Source organism: Idiotropiscis lumnitzeri, chromosome 1 (genome assembly GCF_059441095.1).
Source record: "Idiotropiscis lumnitzeri isolate Australia: NSW breed Sydney's pygmy pipehorse chromosome 1, RoL_Ilum_1.0, whole genome shotgun sequence".
In the NCBI taxonomy this organism is placed as follows: domain Eukaryota; kingdom Metazoa; phylum Chordata; class Actinopteri; order Syngnathiformes; family Syngnathidae; genus Idiotropiscis; species Idiotropiscis lumnitzeri.
Window position 1 is genome coordinate 45,195,287 of NC_142391.1, and position 17,659 is coordinate 45,212,945.

Sequence of the window (17,659 nt, forward strand, 5' to 3'; positions counted from 1 at the left end):
ACGTTACCTCAAGCATCTTGTCTTGAATGTTGGATGTTTAGGTTTGTAGAAAAAACATGAGTCTCTGAATGTTTGAATATCAGCTGTGATCACAGAACAGACAAGACATAGTGTGCTGGGCCCAAATTCTGTAGCTTTGGATTAATGTGTCTGAATGTCAACACATTGAATTTTAGTGGACACAGAGTTGTTCCTGGTGCTTGTGTCTGTGTCTGAATGTGTTAATTTAGTAACTTAATGTATTTGTAGATACAACGACGAGACCATTCAATTTACTTACAGTGATTATCTTCTGCTCAAGGTCACTCCCTCCAGCAATACTAAATCCAAGTCCTGAGCCTTCCTCTTTATGAAGGACCACAAGATGAGCATGATTGTTAACCTAGATAAACCAGTCAGAGGAAAACTTCATGAACAGGGCTAGTAACTGCAGATTCAACGAGTGAAAAAATGGGCCTTTGTGCGATACCTCTATGACATTGTTTGTTTCCTGGAGTCGGGCAGGAATGTTCGCCGTAGTTGTCTGAAGTGCTTGAAATTTAGACTGACTCACAAGAGAAGCATTTTGATCTTTTAACCTACACACAAAATACATTTTATTCATACATTGTTCATACTTTAACAATCCCAGAAGTGGAACCTTTGGCACATTGGTATCAAGGTCACTTCAACAATGGACAGAGCACTCTGAAGGGACAGTGTCCCCAGGGGCGTGCAATTCGTTTCAGTAATGTTAAGTTAATTTAATGACAGTTTAATTTGTTAACAGGGGCGAGAGTCTGGACTCCTCTGAACAATGATTAGACAGGACTGTAACTGCATGCGGCTAAAAATATTAGTTAGATTCTTAAATGTCTTGCCCAACTAAAAAAAAAAAACAGTCAGGTTTTGCTGATATATGGCAAAAAAAATCTATTTTCCCAATGAGAGGCAGTCAGAAGAAAGAAACAATTATACTACTGTACACTAAAAATAACAACACTTTTGTATTGTTACAAGGTTAGAATAAATAAAACAGCAGCCATTTTGATGCAAGTGAGAGATGTATATTCAAAGCTACCTGGCCCTGTATGGAAAAAGTACCGTAGTTGACCCCTTTGTTAAATCATGAATTAACTGGGGCTAATTGGATTTTTGGGATTTTTTATTTTTTTTTACTGGACAGATCCAAGCCTGATTACTTTCAGACAGGCCTGGACTGGTCCATCTGAAGCAGCATGAAATATGATCTTTGACCCCTTTCACCTCATCTTACATCTTACGTCTTATCTTTTTTTTGTAATGATTTATTAGATCATCCATCCATTCATTATCTGTACACCTTCTCCTCACAAGGGTTGCAGGGGGAGCTATCCCAGCAATCTTCAGGCAGTAGGCGGAGTACTCCATGAACTGGTTGCCAGACAATTGTAGGGCACTTATAGACAACCACCCACCCACGCTCACACTCATACCTAGGGGCAATTTAGTTTTTGGAATGTGGGAAAAAAAACAAAGTACCCGGAGGAAACCCACACAGGCACGGGGAGAACATGTAAACTCCACACAGGAAGGATTGAACCCATGACCTCTGCACTGTGAGCCATTGTGCTAACCAGTCGTCCACCGTGCCACTCCCTTTATTAGATCATCTTCACCAAACACAGCCGAGGTAATGAGGGGGTCAGGTTTGGTGTTCTCAGTATTGCATCTCTGCTTTTTGCAGATGGTCCCAATCTGAGACCATGGTCCTCAGTCGGAATAGGGTGGAGTGACCTCTCTGTGTCTGGGACAAGATACTGCCCCAAGTAGAGGAGTTCAAGTGTCTTGGGGTCTTATTCACGAGTAAGGGGAGGCTGGAGCGTGATATCGACAGGCGGATCCGTGCAGCGTCTGCTTGATGAAAACCCTTATCGGTCTGTTGTGGTGAAGGAGCTGAGCCGAAAGATTTCTCGGTCGATCTACGTTCCTACCCTCACCTATGGTCACGAGCTGTCGGTTGTGGCAGAAAGAACATCATCTCGGATACAACCGGTCAAAATGAGTGTTACAGCCTTTGGCTAGGGCCCACCTACAAGGCCACGCCCCTTGTTTCTTGTGTTAACTCTTGCACCTTTCGTACTAAAGTAAATGGACTAGTATCCTGCTTGTTCCTCATCGTTGGCCTGGTTTCCTGCTCGTTCGTCATGGGTGGATTGCTTTCCCGCTCGTTCTTCGTTGGTGGACTGGTTTCTTGCTCGTTACTAATGGACCACCCTATCAACGAGCACGACCTGTGCAGCTGGGACCAATAAAAGGACCTCGGTTCTGCTGCTCAGGGCGGCTGGGACTTAAGAGTTCAGTTCACCTCGCTTGCGCTACTTGTGTCTCTCGCTTTGTATGGACTTTCGTAAGTTTTGGAGACACTTGCTATTGTTTACTTATACACATTTGTGAACTTGGGTAATACCTTTTTGTTAAACTCATTTGTTTGAAACCTACCTCTTTTCTTTCACTAAAAATAAATTGTAAACTCTATGTCCAAACCATTTTACAACTTGGTCTATGTTGCTTCCCTCCTTCCCTAGCAGAGCCGGTCGTAACAACGAGTTTACTCTGAAGGGTGTCCGTGCTCTCTCTTTGAGATAGGGTTAGAAGCTCGGGCATCCGGGAGGGGCTCAGAGTTGAGCCACAGCTCCTCCACGTTGGGAGGAGCCAGATGAGACATCTCAATAGGCTGTCTCCTGGATGCCTCCCTGGTGAGGGCTTCCGGGCATATCCCACTGGCAGGAGGACCAGAGGATGACCCAGGACAGGCTGGACAGACTATGTCTCCTGGCTATCCTGGGAACGTCTTGGGATCCCTCTGGAAGAGCTAGAAGACGTAGCTTGGGAGAGGAAAAGGACTTTCCTGCTGAGGTGCTGCTTCCACGACCCGAAGCAGATAATGGATGGATGAATGAATGGATGGATGGATGCATGAAGTATAAAAGGTACAATTTTAAATGCTCTACCCTAATTCCTTACTAGATGTCCCAACAAGATCCCAACTGTCCAGACTGTTTAAAGCCATATCTTGGAATTCTGTCAAAAGGCTTCCCAGAAAAGTCAATGATGTTATACTGTAATACCCCGGTTATCGCGGTTAATGGGGACCGAGACAACCCGCGAAAACTGAAAATACGCGAAGTAGCGGCGCATCTTCAAAAATGCTTAAAAAAATAAATAAATTAAAAAAAAAAAATAAAATATATATATATATATATATATATATATATATATATATATATACGGGTAGAGAGAGAGAGAGAGTGACATTCATGTTATAACAAAAAAAACCCTGTAAAATATGTTGTCTGTTTACAATAACAATTGAGGGTCTAGAACACTGTTCTACCGAACAATTTACTTACGAACAACCAATTATCGTTATCAGCTTTCAAAAACAAGCAAACACTACAATTAGCTAACATAATTAGTCCGTCGTTTTGCGCAACAAATTAACATTTATAATTTCTATTTCTGGGGGTTTAAGATTACAGTAATACCTTGTACATGAATAAAATTGTACCATACCATATAGAAAATGGGTGTAGAGAGAGAGATTCGTGTTAAACAATCAAACAATAAAACTGTCATGACCCGTGTCGGTCATGTCAGGGTTGTTGATTAGTATTATTGTCACGTCCCATGCCATGCTTTCGTGTTGTTGTTTTCTCAGCTGAGTGGGGGCGTTTTCCGCCAGTGCTCGTTCCCGCCCTGTCTCGCCCGGCTGATGAGACGCACACACCGGTTCCCCGTTAGCCTCCCAGATGACTCTCATTTGTACTGTTAATTACCGGACTATTTAAACACCCGTGCCGACTACTTGGCGTCGGTGCATTGCTCCCGCTACACCCTCTATACGCGTTTGCCCCGATTGCTCGTTCATCCCGTTCTCGTTCACGTTCATGTTTATTTGTAACTTGTCACTGTCCTTTCTCCCCGTCACTTTTCGGTCTAGTCACGTTCTGTTCACCTTCTGTTATTTTCGCACCCCGCCACGTTTGTGTTTGTCCAGTTCCCTCGTTTGCCTTCCTGTTTTGTCGTTAATTAAACTCCCTTCAAGTTACCCGTGCCTTGGCTTCTACGCATCTTTGGGTCCTCCTCGCCTACCCGCGAGCTTAACAAAAACAACATTTAACTGACCTCTTACAATAAGTTCTTCAAAGCGTAGTTGATGAAAAGACCTGTGCAGTACGATGAGGTAATAACGATGAATGACTGCACAGGGGCATGAAGAGCTTTACTGCTCCTCGGATGACGCCGCAGACTATCATGACCCGTGTCGGTCATGTCAGGTCTTTGTTTGTTTTTGTCACGTCCCGTTTCGGTCATGCCATGTCTTTGTTTTGTTGTCCCAGCTGAGTGGGGGCGTTTCCTCCAGTGCTCGTTCCCGTCCCGTGTCATCATGGCTGGAGAGACGCGCCCACCAGCCACACACCGGTTCCTCGTCAGTCACGCAGCTGTTTCACATTGACTTCATAATTACCAGGACTACTTAAGCGCTCAGGACCGACTGCTTGGCGTCGGAACATTGCTCCCTCTGCTTCCTTTCCCTGACTGTCATGGTCCTGATATCGTTCTCGTTCACGCGCATAAGTTATTTGTCACTGTCCCTGTTTTCCTCGTCATTTTGTTCTGTTTAGTCACGTTTAGTTCCTCTTCGTTATTTTGCACTTTGTCACGTCAGTTTGTTTTCTCCCAGCACCTGGTTTGCCCTCTTAAATTCCCTCATTAAATTCCTTTTAAGTTACCCTTGCCTGGCTTCCGTGCATTTTGGGTCCTCCTTCTTCACCTCGCTTACAAGCAAGCTTGACACAGACGATGCAGTAGAAGCTGCAGGAGGCGGCGTAGTGGCTATAGGAGGTGGCGTAAGGGATGCAGGAGGCGGTGTCGCGGCTATAGATAATATATTTAATATTTTTTGATATTTTTAATTTTTGAATATTTTTTTTAGACCCGCGAAGCACTGAACCTGCGAAAGGTGAACCGCGAAGTAGCGAGGTATTGCAGTATACAATTTGAGCAACTCGATTTGCTTGTTTTTAATTCCTTTATCTATATTGACCAGCCATCCAAATACTATGCCTGTTTTGTCTACATATAGTGCGATTGCATGCCGCAAGATTTTCTGTTCATTGTAGGGTGGGGTGATATGGCTGAAAACTATATCGGTGGCATGTATGTCATATCAGTCGATATCGATATATATCGAATTATTATTATTATATATATATTTGTTTTTTAAGATTGTTGCGGCGAGTTGGCACTGTATGTGAATATAGGGGGGTTCACCGGAGTGGCTCATCCAAACAGTCACTTGAATCAAAGAGCGTGACCGGACACAGGGATAGAGAGCAACGAGGCTTTAATAGCACACCAATCAATTCAAAATAGCTCAATAACTCACTTTCATTCTGCCGCATACATGACGACGAAAATTGTAGCAATCGCGCATCCGCAGCTAACGGCTAACAGACTCGATACGTCTCTCTTAGGACCGCTTAGCTGACCAACAATATGCCCGACATAAATTAACGTAAATACTAGGACCCATTAGCTGCCCGAAAACATGCCTGTTGTTAAATACGCAAATTAAACAGCAAACCAATACCTGTATAAACCGAGCAGTAATGAGGAAACAACAATTATTGAAAATAAAACAGGGAAAAGGGCTAAATTCAGATTTGTTTTATTTTAAAATGTACAACGCACGGCGGCCTCCCTTGAGATGGAACACGCACGTGCTAGAGCTACGGGCCGTTTTGTCCCGTGCGTGTCGGCGGTGGGTACTTGTTAGCGGCTTCACTGCAACATACGCCCGCCTCCCATGCGACGGAGGTCTCGTGGACTAGAGCTACGGGCCGTTTCGTCCCGTGAGTGTCCGGGAGGGGGTGCTTGTTATTGGCTTAACTATTAAGCGAGCGTTTCCTCAAGTCGGCCGGTAAGTCCACCTTAGGCACCCGTTTTTTTTTTTTTTGTTTGTTTTGAGCCGCGCTGGCTCAGCGCCGCATGCGTAAGCCTCGGGTTGTATTTCCTCAATGGGAGGGAGTTTGTGACGAGTAGGGCAGTGATCAAAGTCAAATTAGCTCCGTTGATTTTTTTTTTTTTGATCGATAATTTATCGATACCATTTTCTATTGATATGTCTCACCCAACTATCTCGATACATATCGATATCGAATTATCGTCACAGCCCTAGTTAATTGTTTACAATTGTTGATTTAGCAGATCACATTTCATCATATTTTTAAACAAACACACGTACACACATACAATGATAAAGGAATCAAGGAATCATAAGATGGGGAGGATTTAACTAATTTACCTGATAGTCCAAGATTCTTCAGGCTGTTTAGATTGTTTAAGGATCTCAACTTTTCTCTCAGATGTTCCTTGAGTGGAGTCAGAGTTTCTTGGGTTTCCTTTTGTTATATCCTTTTTTGCTTGGGGTGCAGAAGATGAAGTGGACAAAGTCTCTGTGGCATCGATACTTGTCAACATATCACCTGAGAATAGTTTTCCCAATTCAGGCATACTGAGAGCCCTGGATTGACACAAACGGTTGTGTAAAAGTCTGGCATTTTTCCTACGCACCACTGGTGGGGTCTCCGGTGAAAAATCAGGAACTTTTGCTATTTTAGAGACAAGAATGTTCTTAGTCAGGCCACCTGCACTATCGCAATCGCATGGAGGATCAAGGTTTTTCAAAGTAATGCTTGACTGCGATTTCAGTGACGAGCTGGGTCTCGTAGAGATTAAATTGTCTTCACAGGAACAGAAACGATGGTGTTGTGCCTGGTCATCAGAACATTTAATTAGGCCCATATAGCCTGCAATCCTTTGGTTAAGCGAGGCCCTGTATGCAAAAGCATATGCCTGCATGTCACTACTTTTAGCAAAAGGCTTGTCAAAGAAAGCCAGATTTTCAAATGACTTTATTTTGTGTTGGACAGAGAAGGGATTGTAGTCCACAGAAAAAGGAGTGTCTGCAACAAAGCTTTGCCGCAGCATTGTCTTCTTGCACAGTTTGGATCTGGTAGATTTCGGGTTATCACTTGTGCCCATGTTGGGTTTGAAATTATTACTTGATCCCGGATTAGTTTCCTCAGTAAGAGACACTGCATTACATACTGTTTTATCAACAATGACGTTTGCTGTACCTAATATGATATTTGAATTTGGGATCACAGGCGTTGATCTTGTATCGGTGCCTATCTGAGTTGCTGTGGAGTTATTTAAATCTTCTGTGATCTTTTTTGCCCGAACAGGTGACATACCAGATGAAGAGGACAACTGAACTTCGATAAATGTTCTCTGAGTGGCAGGTGAGTCTTTGTTGTTGGTAATTACAGTTTCAAATTTGCTATCTGAGGTCTCATGTGCTGTCTTTCTGACAGAAACTTCAGATAAAACAACACTGTTCTTTTTAAGTGGGTTTTTGGCCTTCAAAATGGGAGGTAATGTTTTCTCTGGTAGAAGGTTTGTAGGATGGTTGAAGAAAATATTGTTTGCTGAGGAAAGGACTGGACTTTCACTGTTGGTATGATTTTGCAATGCCTCTTCTCTGTTGTTATTATTCTTTATTTTTAGGCCCTTCAGTTTCAGACTATTGTCTGGTCTAAAATGAGTTTCGATTTGACATTTAGCAGGGAAGTTCAGACGATGATACATAGTAATGGGGCTAAAATTTGGGATTAAATTTGGTCTACAATCATTTTTCTTTTCTTTGTTGATCATAGTCTTTGACAAAGTTGTATCTGATCTGTCAGTGGTCAAACTGAAAGTGTTTGTCACTGATGTAAATTCTGATGTTTGTGCCTTCAAACACGTCAGTTTCAATCCATCTGAGTTGCGCAAGGCCCCACCAGATGACATTGTAGGGCTACTGTAATCAAGACAGTAATTAAGCGGGGAATTGCTGCCATGAACACAAATGCTTGTAGCATTATGTGCCTCAGAAGTTCGAAGTCTGTCAGAGTCAGACTCAATGACATTGTGATATTCCACAGGTGATGCAGGAATCACATGTGAAGATGGGCGTGGCATCTCTGTGGCTGTGACCCCTATCGATGGGGAACACACCAAACATTCTTCGTTTGTCAGCTCTGAGGAGCTGATAAACATATCATTATTCTTATTCAGGCTTTTGTTTTTTGCATGATGTGAAGGCAAAGATCTATTTGATGGTGTGTTGAGGTGTATATGTGCATCGTCAATGGATACTTGATTGTCAGAGGAATTAAGTTCCACTTTCTTCCCCTTTGAGGATGGCTCGTGATGATGGTAATTGCCACTGTCCAGTTTACTGAGCTTGACATTGTCGTTACGTGCAAAGGCAACACTGGAATTGCTGGCATGAACTCCTATGAACTCCTTGTCATTACCTTTATGCATTGCGCTAACCATTTCGGGGAATAATCCATTTGAGTTGTTTTCAAGAAGTGGGTTCACTTCTAAAGGACACCCATTTTCATTTCCTGTGTGCACTGCAGAGGAGTAATGTGGATTTGACAATATTGGGTCCTGAAAATCATCTTTCTCAGATCTATTTTCTTGAGGAGAGGTGCTGCATGAGCAATATGCAGGGTCACTATCAGCGCTAATTTGTGATATAATGTCATCAATGTTGGTGATTGGAGTTTGGCAGTCACTGTTCATTTGGGGTTTGTGGTTATCTTGAACTATATTGGCACCCAAGTCTCCAGATACGTCAGGGGGGAGTCTTGTAGCTCCGTCACTGCTCCCAGGAAACACTGTCAATGTGGAAAGCCCATCTACATCTTAAATCAAAATGAAAGATACTTTAGTCAATGTAAACAAAAAAAAACATTTTATACATGGATTTACAGGGTCCATAGAAACACCTATGCTATGATAAATTGGGGTTTCAACTACACTACCTAAAAACATAACACAAAAAGTTTGGGAATCTGTTTTTTTTTTGTTACACAATACTTTTGTGTTAATACGTTTTATAGTGGCGAGACTGTTTATTTCCCTTTTAAATGATGTCCCTTTCTTAAGAAATATTACAGTATATTTGTGAGATAAGTATGAGTGCATCACCCAGGTAAATGCGCAAAATCTCCATTGCCTAACATCTCATTCTGACTATTGTTTTGTTGTTTGGTGTTTGTTTGGGACAATTCACGATGAGCACAGAGATCAAATAACAAAGCATCACTCAGGTTCTGGTTAGGGTTCGTTCTTCCCAACTACGCTTTCCTATCTCTCACTGTCATTGTCCATGTATTGTAAACATTGAAGTCCGGCAGCAAAATGAGGGTGTGTACTCTGAACTGCTATATGGTGCATAAGCACAAACAAAAGTCAGGACCTGTCCCCCCAACCGAGGCGAAGGGAGGGAATATATGACGCCATATGGAAAGCGCTTTGTTATAGCTCCAGCTGTTGTGAAATGCGCTATATAAATACAATTGTATTGTATTGTACCCTCTCGTCTACCAGAGTGAACCCCAATGTACAGGTGCCAAGGGGACAATATGTATGTGCACACCTGCTCAGCATCTTTCATCGGGGAACACTCCAGTGTGGAAGAGAGTCCAAGCTCTCTCGATAGGATTGGAATCAGAGCCCAAACTGTGTGTGGAGTTGAGTCTAACTAGTCACAACTTCTCTACATTGCACACCAGCTCAGGCTCTTTCCCTGTCAGAGAAGTGACATTCCATGTCCCAAGAGGCAGTTTATGTAGCTGGGGATCAGACGACCAAGGTCCGTTTGCTGCGACTCAGCTCACTTTGCAGCCGATGCCATTGGCCGCGCCCACAGGTGGTGAAGCAATGGGGAGGGGCACCCACGTTGTCTTTTCAAGGTGAGCTCGGCTACGCCTTGTGGGTGCAGGCCCGGCCACCAGACGCTCGGCTTTGAGCCGCACCTCCAGGCTTGAGGGAAGCTCCGGTAACCCACTTCCGGGCAAGGAAAAACTGAATCCATTGTTTGCTATGGGTGATCTTAGAAGAGGCATAAAGCCCCGGATAATTTTGTTCGTAGAATCATTGAAACACACAAACCCCTGCCCATTTGATAAGGTGACGGCTCATGTTGGGAATTTTCAAAATAAAAGCTAAAAATTAAGATTTTGGCTTGTTTACATTTATCGTTTGAAGGTAGACAATTGAAAGACTTCTTTTCATTGAGGGGAAAGGCTAAACTGGATCGACAGCAAAAACTCAACTCGCTAAGAAAACAAATGTGGCTTGCAACAGTTAAGCATGCCAATTTTAAAATGCATTATTATTATTTGTGTTTTATGTAAAATCTTAATTTATGTACACCACTTTGTAAAAGCTATGCCTTTTTTTAGTTTTTTTGTGGGCCAAAAAATAAAGCTGTAAAGCTGTACAATGTGTGACAACAAATCAGTGAGTTTGGTTGATATGCGGCTAGGCGGGCACCATTTGTTGTGAAATGCGCAATATAAATAAAGTTGTATTGTATAATGAAAAAGTTTTACGATGGTAATCGCAGAAATGACTCGGAGGGAATACATTCTGTATAACCAAACAAATTAGTGTGTTACTTAATAATTATTATTAAAGTCCTCAAACACTGTAAAGCTAATTACAGTAAATTAATTTCCAGCATAGACTGTCATTGCACAAATGCATATTCCTTACAAATAGAGCATAATTCAAGAGAGAAATAAACAGGCTGAACATACACATATTTTACTACTCTTTGTTTTATGTTTTTATGCAGGGAGGTAAACTACAGGGGAAAGCTAGTATTCAAAACTAATAGCAAAATAGATACGATGTAACATAGTCACCATGGATAGATAGCCAGATGCATGGAGGCTGTTTTGGGGAGGTAAGCAAGGGAGATTTAAACCTAAATTTCAGGGCAGCATTTAAAGGAAGATATCAATGCAGGGTTTACTGAGTAGCATTCTGGTTGTGGAAAAAAAGGCATTAAGAAAATCACAAGATGGTGCTTATCTTTGGAATGAACATGAAAATATAGGAAACAATTTTACTCTGGCTGAAATAATACAGCAATTACAAACAAAGGTATCATAACTAACCACAAATGTTTTTGTATGTATATCACATCAAAACTCTCATGATAGTAGTACTCAGTACTCATTAAATACCTACCAACAAATAGTCAAAAACATGCTGGTACAAGTTTATTTGTTTGTTGTTTTGATATAATGAGGCTGAATGTTCTTGCGCTAGTGCAGGAGAGAGGGGAACATGTGACTTGTGAGATGCATTCGGTTCTTGGGCTGCCCAGCGTGTGACTCATACGACAGTGGATTTTCTTTTAAAGCTGTTCTGAGAGGTTTCCCACTTACAAAAATATACTACTAAAAATAAAAAAATGCATAGTTTGGAGCCATTATTATCGAGAAAGCATTTAGAAATGCGTAATTCGTATTTAAAAATCCATGTCTGGAACAGGATTCACAAATGCGCAGCGCCAGATACACAAATCTGCGAAATAAATCAGCAATTGCACACGTCGTTCTGTATGAGTAGACAGATTGGTAAATGTCTCGGTCAGGGCGTAGAACAGTTTTTGCTTCTTTCACGTTCCTGTGACGCCAATACTCCGTCTGCCCTGTGGATTTATCATGTTATTTGATGAGCCAGTTAAGAGGTGGGAACAATCAAACCTTGATTAACATATTTGAAAAATATACAACCCTGCGACAGTGGCTTTTCACACTCCTGCAATTTGCATGTTTTACAATATCTAATTGTGTTTAATAAATGAACTGCCTTCCACTGATCCAGTTAGAGATTCGGTTAGTTTTTTTGCTTTACAGGTTGCATGTAGGGTGCGGCGGGTAAAATGCAAAGATGGACGCGGTTCAACAGGACGATGACGGACGGTGATGGAGGGCAAATATTTGTGTAAGGATGGAAGTGTTCACAGGTCGCGGACGGAGGACGTGGGACAGACAGGCAAAATAGGGTATAGCGCCCATCTAAAATAAAATGAACACAATATCTGGTATGGTGATAGACTCATGCAGTTTATTGTGATATATGTGTTCATTATTCTGGCGATATACTGATGCATTATAAAAGAAAAAGATAAGAAAGAAAACCTCATGTTAGGGCTGGGCGATATGACCTCAAATCAATATCGCGAGAAATTTAGCAATTTTACCTCGATAACGATAAATGCACGATAAATTCCCCCCGTGGACTAAAATCAAAATAAATGCAGGAAATGTATATTGACTGTTTTTATTATTGACCAATTGGTACACATTACTTTCAATGAAAAATAAAAGTACAAAAATCATTTGTATAAACATTCCAAATAGCTTGCTTTGCATGACTTGAACAATGTCACAAAGAAAAAGGGTAACTCTTGCAAAATCTTTTTCTGCAAATAGATTGCGCCAAGATGCTCTCATGATGTAAATAATGGCAAATAAAAAAATGCGAAATAAAATGAAAGAAAATGTCAATGCAAGCCAAATAAACGTGTGCATCATCGGGGAAAATGTGCCGTCTCGAGGACTCTGGTGCGCAGTCGCCACTTGTCATCTATGTAATGCACAGTCAGGCTCAATCAGGGATCCATGTTGCGACCCGACCACAAGTCGGATGTAGATGCAAAATGCTTGACATGTCTAAGCTCCCGGCCCGATGTAGTCCATATCGGGAAATACGGCTTTCATGAAGCGTTTAAATCCTGTGCGCGCCACTGTAACTAGAGGAGCTTTATCTTTAGCTATGTGCTAGGCTATCGCGTCCACCTCTGAGACGTTCTCTCGTATGGTGTCGCCTCCGTTAATGGGCTGTTGTCACTTGTCGAACCTTGCTTCTCACTTTGAACTTTCAGCACAGCATGGTTGTGTTGCGGGTGGTGAAAAAGCTTCTGGATTTGAATCGCCGGCTACGACAGCGACGTCTGTTTTCTTTCTCGATTAGACGGGTAGAGTCACGTGATTACAGGCGCTGTAGCGGTCTTAAAGGGGCATGAACATTGCCGCAGACAGAAAAGGCTTTTCTTTTTTTTTTAAACACCGAATTTACCGACATGGGCAAAATGATTTCGGTCATTGTAATAAATTTCGGTAACGGTAAATTTTCGGTTTATCGCCCAGCCCTACCTCATGTGTTTGAAAACCATAGAAGAGTAGTTCATCCCTTCTTCAGAAGAAAGGCTTTGAATAATTACAATTATTAAAACATTGCCTGTCTGCCTAATCACGTCCGCCCGCCTGCCTGCGGTGTTGCTTACGTGTGTGTGCATAGACGAAAAAAAAATTGTTAGAAGACTTGGGCCCCACCTGAGACAGGTTTTTTAACATCCAAAGACAGGGTCGTGGGAAGATTCTGCATAAGTTCGCATAATTCTTGGTATCCACAGGAGCTCACCAGTTTATCAGCAATGCTTACAATCTCATCACCTGGACACAAGACTCCTTTTGATTCCTGCAAGTAGGACAACAAAGGTCACACTTCTAATTACACAGCACGGCATCACAAAGCATCTTCATTGTTACATTTTTTAAAAATTAAATAAATAACTGTACACATTTTGGAGCAGGGTTACAAGTTGCACCTGCCTTTGACCGCTTCCTAGTCTTCAGTTGCCAAATAAGATCAATGAAACATGCAGTGTTAAATCACTGGGTTGGGAATACGCTTGAACTTGTGCATGAAATACAGACTAATATTTGGACTTTGATATAATGACCTCATGCTTGGTGGTGTACAATAACATGTATTATGGCAAAGACAATGTCTGACGTTTTGACTTATTGGTATCGGCTTAGTGAGCTAACTGCATGTTGCGATTGCACCTGATAAACACTGATGTAAATGAAGGTGATAAAGTTCTTACGTCGTGGGGGACAACTGACTCGAAATTGTGTTCACAGCATTGTACTAGCCTTGAGCAAAATATCAGGAAAACGTAAACGGTGAAAAACTGTTTAATGATATTGCTCCACAATTCAGTACTATAGTTACATATTTTCAGCAATTCTATTCACACATATACTGTAAAATGTAATTATAAACAAATCTCTAAATTCATAGCGTCTAAAAAAACGAGTTCTGTCAACATATTAAAAGTGAGAGACGATTAATTATGATCTGTAATTAATGGATCTTATTCAAACATTTTTAATCAAACTTAAAACTTGCTGAGAAAAGTCCCAAAGCCCCCGTTGTCTGTATCTATGTGGATGTATGGTGGATACGTTTTCAATTACCCAGTCATTTGCTACCTTGAGGAAGTGTTCGGTGCATTTATCAGCAAAGTGCCTGGTTTCTGCTAGCATGTTGTCGACTTGGGAGCAGTCCCCGTTTTACCAGTTGACCGTGATCGACTGGTTGGAAACCCTTGCATTATATGATTACAATCATTTAATGATTTGATGGAACACTTTTCATACCTAAGTGTAGAAAAGGCCATGACTCTGTAATTAGCTGGTTCACAATTGGGAGTTAGTTGTTGAATGCTCAATGCAGAGGAAGTTGGTTCAAGTACACTCTCTGGAAATCTTCAAAATGGTCCAGGCACTAACATTTCAAAACAAAATGGCTGACATTCTTTTTGGAAAAGGCATGGGCGTGCTTAAGCCAAATTTGATAAATATAATTTACAATCCACAATGAGATCTTATTTACAGTTGTACTGTATTTTCACGATAGTAAGGCACACTTAAAAGTCTTGAACTTTCTCCAAAATGGACAGGGCGCCTTATAATGCACTGCGCCACATGTTTGCACCCAGTCTGTAAATGTGGTGTGACTTCAATGAGCGCTCTGTTTGACGGACTGGCAGCATTTCCTGGCAACACGTTGCTTTTATGGACGAAAGGTGTATGTGACTGAGGACAGAAAGGGGGAGGGCTGCACGTACGTTAACAGCACGAACCCAGAAGGTGCCTTATAGTGCCGCAAATGAACTCAGAGTTTGCCATCATTCCAACCATTGGACATCGGTGTAAACAGGGCGTTCTAAGTGAAGTTGCAAGCAGCGTGCAAGTGACAAATGGGGAACACAGCTTTACTAAGAGTGGGAGGCAGTGCTGGGTGAGTTATACCACAATTTATGAATGGATTGAGGATGCTTGGGCTTACGTGTCTTTCGCAAAAGCCAACATCATTTCTGAGGAGCCGCATGGCAACGAGATTGACTCTGACGATTGCGAGAGAGAACCGGGCAATATTTCAGTACTTCAATAAAGTACAACCAACTTAGTTTTGCTGCCGCTGCCTTTTAAAAATATACGCTAGCATGAATGCTAGCGTTTTAAAAACGTTTGTATGCATTCCACCATATGTTTTTGCTAGCGTATCTTCCAGGCATGTCCCATCGGGAGGAGGCCCAGAGTACGACCCAGGACATATCTCCCAACTGGCTTGGGAACCCCTTGGAATCCTCCAGGAACAACTGGATGATGTGGCACGGGAGAGGGAAGTCAGGGCTTCCCTGCTTAAGCTGCTGACCCCGTGACCAAAACTCAGATAAGCAGAAGGGAATGGATGGATGGATGTTTTATTATACCTGCACCCAATAATATGGTTTGCCATATGTATGTGTTAAATACAGAAATAGCAAGCGTAACTGAGACAGCACCTTTTAATACAGTGTGCCTTATGGTCGTGGCAATAAGGTAGCTTCGTAAAATTAATAGATTAAAGTTAGTTAAAATGTTAGTTAAAAAAAACTAATTTGGTCTTCAACATGAATTTTGTTACTTTAGTTTTAAATAAAAGGTCTCGATGTTAAAATGACATGGCATTAAATAAGTCATACCCTTTCAGCCGCACCTCCAGGCTTTAACCCATTGATGATAACTTTCAGTGGGGAGGACATGATCTCCAGGTCCAGCCCAAAAGACTCATCCTTCTTTCTTGTCAGAGTTACAGTCTCAATAGTACAAACACCCAAAATGCCACTCTTCATACAGTGCTGATTGCTTATCATTCCACTTGCAGTAATGGATTTTTTTTCACTCAGTGTACCGTTAAACTGGAATGGGTTAGCACTTGATGTCCCAGTAGCACTGGGGTTTTTCTGCTCTGTGAAGTGGGGAGCTTCGGCACACAGCACTGTTTTGACCCGTGTTGCTGCTTTATCTTCAGTCGTGAGGGGCTTTGATACCAATTGTTCATCTTTTTCCGCTGCTTTGTGCTTTGAAAGACAACAAATAGGCATAAAGGGTGACTCTAGACCAGGTATTTCATTGCCATTTGTGTTGACTTTCCGACACTCATTGCAACTACTGTGTAGTGGTGTTGTCACATCATCGCTTACACATGTCTGTAACGCCCCACAATTGCTACAATCATCTACTTCCAGTGACAATGCGGCAACTCCATTAGGTGAGTCCTCTTCTTGTCTGATATTATTCTCATAATGAATAATCATCCGTTGATGAAGAAGTGGGCTCTGCACCGATGTGGGATTGAGCCCAACAGTGGGCATGCCAGCTGCATCCTCAAGATGATTAGGTAGGAGAGAGGTCTTGTTTTGTGATGCATTGTACAATGCATTACATTCCACTTCAGTTCCAGAAGTGGGGGGTTCTGAGGACAAGAAGCAGCTCAATATTAAAACAATGCTTGAAATTTGAATTCTCACACAAATTAAATCCAAAATGAAATCTTAAACCCCACCTCACCCTGAGTGGCTGCCACACACGATTTATCACATCCTAAAGCTCGCTGCTGCGCGTACCGCCCTCGAAACAGAAAGCATAATAAGATATATTGTGGAGCCTGCTAAGTAGGTAAGTTTAGTTTTTGTTTATTTTGTTATGTCATTATCCACACTGCTTATCCTGTACAGGATTGCGGGAGAGTTCTGGAGCCTATCGCAGCAGACTACGGGCAAAAGCCGCACTACACCCCGAACTGGTCGTCAGTCAGTCACAGGGCAGACATAGACACTGTCACTGAGTGGAAACTGAACCCACGCTGCCCGCACACAACTCGGGCGAGTGTACCACTACACCATCAGTGACTATTATTTTGTTATACAACAAAATACATGACATAATGTGCATGACAACGAAGTTAACGTTGCATTAATGTTTCATTTACTTAATTTCCCAGCCAATCCTCTTCTGTACTGTATAATATGCGATTATTTTGGTGTTTGCTTTAAACCCCTTCTTGTTGGATTAAGATTGTGGGTCTTTTATACATGCATTGAAAATGTATTATCAAATATGAAATATATCAAGAGCAGGTATTTGGCATGTATTCTGAGCATTTTCAAGAGAATAGCATTCTGTCAGACTATCCGTCAGTCTGTCACTGATGGACCATGGCGTAAGTTACTGACGAGAAAAAAAAGACGGACTAAGCACAAACGGAAGCAGATTTTCGTCCGTTAATGTAATCGTCCGTAACCGAGTCAAGTACCTCTCAGTCCGTCACAGACAGATGCCTGTTTTAGTGACGACTGATAGAAACACACCTGGCCTGGCTCATGTGTGTTTGTTCAGGAGTGGGTTTTCTAGAGAGAACCGCAATGACAAGATATGTATGAGAGTGAGTGCTCCTGTTTTCAATCGAATCTCTGGTCAGCTGTGATTGGCAAAGGAGGCAGAACCAGAAGATGTCATTTCACTTTGCTATGAAAACACTAATGTACTATATTTGTTTGAGTCTGATATTTTATGCATGTGTATTTATGTATTCGCCTTAA

General features: G+C 41.9%; 1 protein-coding gene across 17 annotated transcripts in view; it reads right to left on the reverse strand.

The window, feature by feature from the left end:
* pdzd2 (PDZ domain containing 2) overlaps positions 1-17,659 on the reverse strand; it is a 144,678-nt gene that overhangs the window by 3,171 nt on the left and 123,848 nt on the right. For 7 of the 17 annotated variants that reach the window (XM_088302936.1, XM_088302969.1, XM_088302961.1 and 4 more), the window contains exons 19-24: positions 16,629-16,688; positions 15,761-16,533; positions 13,278-13,422; positions 6,329-8,783; positions 470-578; positions 281-382 (exon numbers count right to left, since the gene is read on the reverse strand). In XM_088302936.1, coding sequence (XP_088159062.1) covers positions 281-382; positions 470-578; positions 6,329-8,783; positions 13,278-13,422; positions 15,761-16,533; positions 16,629-16,688 — 3,644 coding nt within the window. The other 10 variants (XM_088303030.1, XM_088303021.1, XM_088302953.1 and 7 more) reach the window with 8 other exon arrangements.